Source organism: Ipomoea nil, unplaced genomic scaffold (assembly GCF_001879475.1).
Source record: "Ipomoea nil cultivar Tokyo-kokei standard unplaced genomic scaffold, Asagao_1.1 scaffold3321, whole genome shotgun sequence".
Lineage (NCBI taxonomy): Eukaryota > Viridiplantae > Streptophyta > Magnoliopsida > Solanales > Convolvulaceae > Ipomoea > Ipomoea nil.
In genome coordinates this window covers 6,344,576-6,353,340 of record NW_017619749.1, presented here as the reverse complement: position 1 = coordinate 6,353,340, position 8,765 = coordinate 6,344,576, and the positions used below count along the sequence as shown (strand labels likewise).

At 35.4% G+C, this 8,765-nt stretch overlaps 1 protein-coding gene across 1 annotated transcript; it reads left to right on the top strand.

Moving 5' to 3' along the window:
* The first annotated feature begins 1,002 nt into the window (after positions 1-1,002).
* Positions 1,003-7,510, top strand: LOC109170107 (sucrose nonfermenting 4-like protein). Its single transcript, XM_019319068.1, has 14 exons — positions 1,003-1,327; positions 1,448-1,695; positions 1,789-1,873; positions 2,715-2,897; positions 4,460-4,591; positions 4,693-4,752; positions 4,982-5,071; positions 5,237-5,371; positions 5,707-5,851; positions 5,930-6,103; positions 6,531-6,594; positions 6,682-6,751; positions 6,899-7,016; positions 7,119-7,510. The coding sequence occupies exons 2-14, from the start codon at positions 1,583-1,585 to the stop codon at positions 7,208-7,210; spliced, it is 1,461 nt and encodes a 486-aa protein (XP_019174613.1). The 5' UTR covers positions 1,003-1,327; positions 1,448-1,582; the 3' UTR covers positions 7,211-7,510.
* The last annotated feature ends 1,255 nt before the right edge of the window (positions 7,511-8,765 follow it).

The window sequence follows — 8,765 nt, the reverse complement described above, 5'->3', positions numbered from 1 at the left end:
CAATCATCTTTACCTAAATTAACATATTGTCTATATTTATAAGTTAAAATATTTTAATTTCATTTATTTTCACATACAGGTCAAACATACAAATTTATCATTCTTACAAGAAGATATTAAATGAGGACCCAAGTTGTTTGGACTAGGAAGAGGGGAAAGCCGAGCACCCGGCATGATGACTTCACTTATGCAGGGAGACCAAAGAAGTTATCTAGCAATATATCCATGATGTTCGGAAGGAGGGCTGGTAATCTCCTCCCACCTTTGGATGTGTGTACCCGCAAGTCTCGCCAGGAAGTCAACTGCCTGATTATGCTCACTAAAAACGTGCTCGATTATGATGTCCCAACATGTCTTCATTCACTCACGACAATATAATTATTTTTATTTAAGTCAACTGACTGATTATGCTCACTGAAAACGTGAACGGTTATAATGTTCCAGTATGTCTCCATCCACTCAAAACAATGTAATTATTTTTATTTAGTATAATATAATTTCTCCGTCCCATTTAATGTGTCTGGTTTGATTAACGAGGCTTGACTGAAGTTATTTTTAATTCAAATTTTCATAATATTAAGTTTAGTATTATTATACAAAAGTTATATATTTAGAAACTACACTAAAAATAATATTAAACAAAAAAAATTAAATTTAAAAATAAGTAAAAAATAATAAAAAAAATAAACAAAAAAGAAATAGTTTATTTGACTAATGAATAAGTAGGTAGGAGTATAAGACAGATAAAATAAAACAGATAGAGTATATAATTGTACATGATATTATTTATACCGTGTGAATTAGTATTGTAGAAATGTTAAATTATTAACTAGAAAAATGGGGTAATAATTAGTAATTATTAAATTTTAATGTAATTATTATGGATTGAGAATGGATCCCCACCCTGATGTCAAGGTGGAAGGGTGTGAAGTATACTGTGGTCGTCGTATTAAATTTTTTACGGTTATAGTCATCATTTGTATATTCTCGTATTTTGATGTTGGCTGTTCCGTAAAAGAAATAAGAAAAAGGGGAATCTGCGAAAGGCAAAAAATTTGCCTAGGTTTAGGGTTTCGTTATCTTTTCTGTTCTCTCTCATAATTACCTCACCCCTCATCAACTCACAAGATTGTCGATTTCCTTATAATTTACTTTTTATACCGCATACTCTCATTGAAGCTTCAATCTTTTTCGCATTTTCTTTCGAGATCGAAGATTCCGAGTTGTTTCGTCTTCTGTATTTCAACTGGTTTTTTCATTTTCTTTTCGTATTATTCCTAAATTATTGTGTATCCGAACGATTGCAGTGTTTCTTGTATCCCTTAGGGTAATGGCTGAGCCTTTATTTGTTCTGATCAAATTTCCGTCATTTTAACAAAGTACTGAACATTAGTTTCAGCAGGTAGCCGAAGAAAAAATCCTTAAACTTTTTTTTTTTTTTTCTCAGGGAATTTATATTTGGTGAATGGAGTCATGAGCTTTCGTCTAATTGTTTGATTTGGGTCACATCCCTTGAAATATCGGCACTTATCAGATTTGAGCTTTGGCTGTTTACTGGATTTGAAGGTATCTGTGGGAGTGAATGTATCCTGCTGGAATGGATTATGCTCGGGAAAGCAGCACAGTGTTAATCACTACTCGGTTTGTTTGGCCATATGGAGGAAGAACTGTGTGCTTGAGTGGTACATTCACAGGGTGAGAATTTATGGAACTGGATTCCCCTTTTATGTAGTTTAGTCTAGTTTCAATTTTGTGTTTTACTAACGTGTATGTAGAATTGGTATGCAGGTGGTCACAGTGGCCAATGACTCCTGTAGAGGGTTGCCCTTCGGTGTTTCAAACTATCTGTAGCCTACCACCTGGGTACCACCAGGTTAGTTTATACAGTTCCTCTTTGTTTTCTGGTAGTGTTTTTGTTCTAAATTTATTCAACTGTCCCTAAGAAATTAGGAATTAGATAGTCCATGATATATGTGTGAGATTAGTCTTATTGAGATAGTCCATGATATATGTGTGAGATTAGTCTTATTGGTCTTAATAGGATTTTAATTTATTTTCAAGTTTTGGTTCATTGCAATTCCTTTACCAAATAGTATATTTATTTCCATTTTATTGAAGCAAGATTTGTTATATAATGGAAGTTCTATCGCTTATGGAAAAATACTGCATCTTACTTCACTGGATCCCATACAATGTGAGGGCATTCTACATGAACCAGACTTTTCTAATTATTCAGTTGGTTATTCAAATCAAAGTTTTGCCCATCTTCACTCAAACAGTAGTGTTGCACATTATGTGTGACCTGGCAAATTGTGATCTAGTTCTTCTACTTGGTTGAAACATTTTTTTTTTTTTTTTTTTTGTATTTGTTTGTATAACAAATGATCTAAGTTGTACTTCTTCCATTAAGTTCTCTAATCAACTTAGTTTTTCTCAAGTGCTCAACACACACTTAGAACATCATTGCATGCTTAGTTGGAACTAGGAAGTGGAGTTTATCGCTGTTTTACATTCTCTTTAAAGATTAATTTTTATTAAATGAACTTGTCATATCTTCTTTGCTAAATTGTGCCCGAGACATTGTCGGGATTTGAATTTGTTTGTCAATTTGTATATTGGTAATGACAGTTATCTTTTTGTTCTGTATCTTTGTCCCAAAAATCATTCTTTATTTTTTCTCCTTTTGACTGGGAGTTACCCCTGTGCATGTGCAGTATAAATTTGTTGTTGATGGTGAATGGAGGCATGATGAGAACCAACCTTTTGCTACTGGAAACTATGGGATTGTAAACACTGTTATGTTGCCTAGAGAAACTGACTACCTTCCTGCAGTTGCAAGTACCCAGACTGCTCCTAATTCTAACATGGATGTCGATAATGATACCTTTCAGCGTGTGGTATGTCACTTTGTTCTGCTTATGAAAAAATGTTTTTATGCTTGCTGTTTCCGTTTCTAGACATCTTCAGCTCCTATTTTCTTAAAACAAGTTATTTTACATAATTAAATTATGATTCACAATTGAATTATGATCTTGAGGCTATACTAATGTTGCCTAGGACGAGGAGTGCCACATCACCCTTCTAATACTATGCTTTATAGATTTATCTCCAGTCTTGTCCTTTTTTGTTCTCTCTCAGCCGTCATTTTTTTTGTGTGTGTGGGGGGAGTAGACTTTCTTGGATACAAACAGATAATGACAGGTATTGGCAATTGTTATTCACAAAATTTAAGAATGCTATCATTGAAAAGCTTGTTTAATTTCCAAAAGAATTGGGACTGGAAAAGGATTGGTATACATTCTGTTAGATTGTCAGAGAAACAATTTTTATAGTCTATCAACATCATTTTTGTCTAATTGCAATGTGTCAGAATTTGTGTTGTTTGTAGTCATACCAAATTAGGCCCTATTAACTGGGCTTGTTACAGTCCGGTTATATAACTTATAAGCTCCACATATGATCTGGGCTTAGCCTTAGACTGTAAACCAGTTTTGAACTCTCATCCAAACCTGGGCTGGACCAGTCAGATATCCTCCTGGACTCCTAAGATTCAAGGACTCTAGGAGGAAGAATCTCCCAAAAGTGAAATTGCTACAGCCAATCATCACCGTTGATTACTGTCAAAATCCATCTCCCAAAAATGAAATTGCTACAGCCAATCATCATCGTTGATTACTGTCAAAATCCAAATCAGACACTCATTAGCTGCTAAAAATTGTCCGCTATACCTGTTATCCAACACATACCCACACAGAATAACTAGCTATTAAAGAGAATACAAAAATAAATTCAAGAGTTCAAAATATTGTTATTATTTTCTTTAGATTTAATTTCAGAGAGCAGCATCGCACACAAAATACAAAAAAAAAAATAAAATATTCATCTTCGTCTCCGCATCCTCACCCACTAAGAAATCCTCTGTAGCCATCTCAATTCTGTTTTCTCCAATTGTCCCGAAGCTCTAACTCTGCTCGATTTTGTATCCCATGGTGTGAAATCTGAATTCAATTTGGAAGAATCCCAAACTTGGTTGATTTCCGAGTTGGTAAATCGATAATAGCTTACTAGCCTTGTATTCAATTTTTGTTATGCGTGTTTGTTTCTGAATTTTATTTCCTTACAGTGATTGTTTTAACTAAAAATTGGAAATCCTTACCAAATAAATAAAAATGAAATCTTTTGTCGCATTCTTGTTTACAGCGAGCTTGTTCAGACCGAGATTCTATTTCAGCTTCAAAATTATGTTATTATTGTGGCATTTTTCAGTTTCTTGGCAAATTAATCTTTTATTGTCTGTTATGCATAGATTGGAATATATTCTTAAATTGGCAAGAGTTGCAATGTATTGATCTGCTGTTTGATTGCTAAAATGAAAACTCTTTCACTTTGGTGTATAGATGTCATGACATTTTAGATGATCTGCTATTTATATATAAAAAATTACCTTGGTATGCTTCAGGTTAGGGTGTCGGATGGTGCATTGGATGCTGTGTCTAGAATATCACAGGCAGATATAGAGATATCTCGCCACCGTATATCTGCAGTCCTCTCCACACACATGGCGTATGAGTTGCTTCCTGAGTCGGGAAAGGTTCAAGTTATTTATTGTCAGATATAAATATAAATGTTCATATGCACATGGATCATGCATTATCTGTTCTAGTTCCCTTTTCTGATTTTTTTGTCTTCCAGGTGATTGCATTAGATGTTGATCTCCCTGTAAAGCAAGCGTTCCATATTCTGCACGAGCAGGTAATCCCTCTATGTTGGTATGTTTTGCTTCAGCTTCCATGGTTTGTGTTCCAGTCTCAAATATTCCAGATCTGGTTGTCAATTTGGTGGTTAAGAGTGTGTTATTTCTCTTTTGCAGCTTCATGTTCAGTTGAACAGTATTTTCAAATTATAATTGTCATTTTTCATCCTTCTGAAATTTATCAAATTCATACGCACATTTACTTTATCAAGTTCCTGCTATTTTCAGGGTAGTCCTATGGCTCCTCTCTGGGATTTCAACAGGGGACATTTTGTTGGAGTTCTTAGTGCGTTGGATTTTATCTTAATTATGCGGGAGGCAAGTATATAGTTTTTTTTTTAATAAATCATTTATGCATTAGAAAATGTTAGTATAAGCTCAAGTTTAAGGCTTCTACCATTGGTCTCACCCTACCCTTATCCCCTATTGTACCCACCCGACGCAGGAAATGATGAGTTTAATGATCTGTTTACTTATTTGCAGCTTGGAAATCATGGGTCCAACCTTACAGAGGAGGAACTTGAGACACATACTATATCTGCTTGGAAAGAAGCAAAATCATACATAAATGGACAGATTAATGAACGAGGGGGAGCAGCTCTTAGAGTGCTTGTATCTGTGAGTTTTATTTTACATGCTTTGCGTATAGTGTAGATTGTCTGGTCATGCAGAAACTACTTTCTGACATCTTTGGGTTCATTATTGATGCAATGAACTTTGCTGAATTGAACAAACAAATTAAAAAGGCAAAACCAATAAATTTTATATCAATGGATTAAATTTGTACATTGCATTCATATCCTGCTAATATTCTCTTATAAATATTTTCTATCCTACCAAATATACCCTTGTCTACAATTATTTTTATTAGCTTATGAATGATCTATATATTAGTTTTATACATATTTGGTATACAGCAATTGCTTCTCTTGACCTATATTGACATTGTGCAGGCTGGCCCAGATGACAATTTGAAAGATGTTGCTTTGAAAATTTTGCAAAATGGTGTAGCTACAGTTCCTATCATTCATTCACCCTCAGAGGATGGGTTATATCCACAGCTACTGTATCTTGCTTCACTTGCTGAAGTACTAAAATGTTAGGCTTCTACTTGCTTCTTTTTAACTACTATAAGTTTACCTGGCTTTTGGCCTAACACAGTATGCTGTTCTGCAGATCTTTGTAGGTATTTCAGGCATTCACCAGCATCTCTTCCCATTCTTCAATTGCCAATTAATGCCATACCATTAGGGACCTGGGTTCCCAAAATTGGAGAGCCAAATCGACGGCCGTTGGCGATGTTGAGACCTACTGCCTCGCTTAGTGCAGCACTGAATTTATTGATTCAAGGTTTGTTGGCTTTCCTAAATAGAAATAATATCTAAAGTTCTTTTTGTTTGTAAATGTCTTGACTTTGATGTTCTTGGGTTACAATAACGTTGAGATTGAATATTAATATTTGTACTAGTTCGGGAATTGTATGAGTAAGAATAAACACCTTCACTGCTACTGGTTATAAGATAACCCTTTCTCACTAACTTCTATGATGGGTGAAATGGCTAGACTCGGGATATTGAGTGTATGCCTTTTGCAAGTGATCGCTGCTGCCCTGTATTACTTGTTCACGTATCATATAGGTTGTGCTTTTTATTAGAATCTTAGATACGGTTTGTTCTATGAATATATATAATGCTCGAGCTGTAATCTCTGACCAAGTTTAATTATCTTTATTTTTTGAGCTAGTTTGCTTACTATGCAACTTCATTGGTTTTTGCAGCTCAAGTTGGTGCAATTCCCATTGTTGATGAGAATGACTCATTATTGGATATATATTCTCGAAGGTTGGCATTGATTTTACTCGCACATCGTTTTACATTATAGTCTTTAACTCACAAGCGGAGGTTAATCTGCTCAATCCCTTTTTACAGTGATATCACAGCCTTGGCCAAGGACAAAATTTATACACACATCAATCTTGACGAAATGACCATTCATAAGGTGAGTGCAGTGAATCAAGACTAAAAACCGTGAACTAAGGACTAGTTTTGTTGTAGATTAGAGATTTAGAACATTTTAGTAGTGTTTGGATGCCAAAACTTATGCAATGATCTATCTATCTTGTTGTACACTGCATTTGCTTTTCAGGCATTGCAGCTTGGAGAGGAACCGTATGCTTCCCCATACATGGTTGGCAATGAAAGATGTCACATGTGTTTACGGTCTGACCCGCTCCATAAAGTGATGGACAAGTTATCCAAGCCAGGTTAACTATTGTTCTTTCAAACACCATACAAATTACCGGCAACCAAAGATCAATGTAGTTATATTTCCTGTTCTGAATGTTTTCATTTAACATTGTGCTTAGGTGTTAGACGGCTTGTGATTGTGGAGGCTGGGAGCAAGCGCGTTGAAGGTATCATATCTCTTAGTGATGTTTTCCGGTTCTTGCTTGGATAGGGTGGGAGTGGGAACAATGACTTTGATGGTGCCACTGCTGCAACGACGCCCACTTTCAGCAGTGATCTAATCTCAATTCTTTCATGTATACACAACTGGATTGGCCTCAAATGTTGGGGCCTGGTTCTTTTTACTATGTTGGGCTTCAAATGAGGCGTGATGTAAATTGTCATATTTGTTTTCTTTTCCTTGTTTCAAAACGTCGTCAAATATGTAGCAGCATTTACTATATAAACTAGTGTCTCCTTGTTCTGCAGCAAAGACAGCTGCCATTTTTCCTCCAAATTCTTGGGGCTTGTCTTCTCTCGTGCAATATTGCTCACATTGATGCGATAAAGTTTGCTATTCTGATGCGTTTGCTATAAGGCACAGACGGATTCAGTTGCTTGAAAAATATTTTGTATGCAGGGAACTGTTAGCATAAACTCTTATAAGGGATTTTGGTCGAATTTAAATCAGTCTTACTATGAGGTGCGGATTTAGCCGTTTGAAAAAGTTGGTTAGTGGTGAACTACTAGCATCGACTCTTATAGATGATCTTGGTTAAATTTAAATTAGTCTAATGGTGATAGGCATTAAGCATATCTTACTAAAAAAAGTTTAATTTTAGACATTGTGAAAAAAAAAAAAAAGTAATTTAGTATTACATTTATTAAGAGGTTTAATTGTTCCCCATTTAAATGCTATTTTGATAAAAGAATCTATATATATTTATATTATTTGTAAAACATATGTAACAATACATATTTGTTCGTTATCAAAAATGAGAGGATGACAACCAACATGGTTGGCGTGGTGGTTCAGCACCTCATCCTTTAAACATGAGGTTGGGGGTTTGATTCCCACCCATGTGAATGGAGCAAACCATTTGGCCAGTCCCCTACCACTTAGTGTGCTGACCGTAGGGATGGGGATTAGTCTTCTGACTTTCAGCTGAAGGGATACCTTTGGGCAACAAAAAAAAAAAAAAGAGAGGAAAATCCTCAAAAAGATAATAATTAAGTCACACAATCATTCTAGAAAAAGAAAGACTCATGCAATTCTCATGAATAACCTATGCATAAGTACATGATGAAAGAAGCAAAAGTTTGTCCCCATCATTTTAGCAGTTACAAGTTTCCGGCAATTTGACCGAAGAAACTGAAATTGAAAAAAATTACATCATTATAATATTAAATTGATAATTTTAAAACTCGTAGATTGCAATTAACAACACCCTAATAATCATAGAATCAACATGAAATCAACTAAAAAAAAAAAGAAAGAGAAAGATGATTATTGTTCGAAGTCATAGCAGATTAGGCCCATTAACTGGGCTTGTTATAGTCCGTTCTAAGCCCACTTTTGATCTGGGCCCCAACTTTAACCCGGGCCGGTCCGGTCCGGTCTGACAGTCTCCTGGAGGTCCTAGGATTCTAGGAGGAAGAATCTCCCAAAAGCGAAATTACCACAGATAACCATCACCGTTGATCACTATCACAAACTAAATCAGACACTCATCAGCGGCTGAAAACCGTCGGCCACACCTCTTATCCAACACCTACCCACACAGAAT

What these genes read in the sequence shown, in the direction of transcription:
- LOC109170107 (XM_019319068.1), top strand. Translation starts at nt 1,583, where the DNA reads ATGTATCCTGCTGGAATGGATTATGCTCGGGAAAGCAGCACAGTGTTA. An exon ending in TTGAGTGGTACATTCACAGG is followed by an intron (nt 1,696 to 1,788) that starts GTGAGAATTTAT and finishes ATTGGTATGCAG; the next exon opens with GTGGTCACAGTGGCCAATGA. An exon ending in TCCATATTCTGCACGAGCAG is followed by an intron (nt 4,753 to 4,981) that starts GTAATCCCTCTA and finishes TGCTATTTTCAG; the next exon opens with GGTAGTCCTATGGCTCCTCT.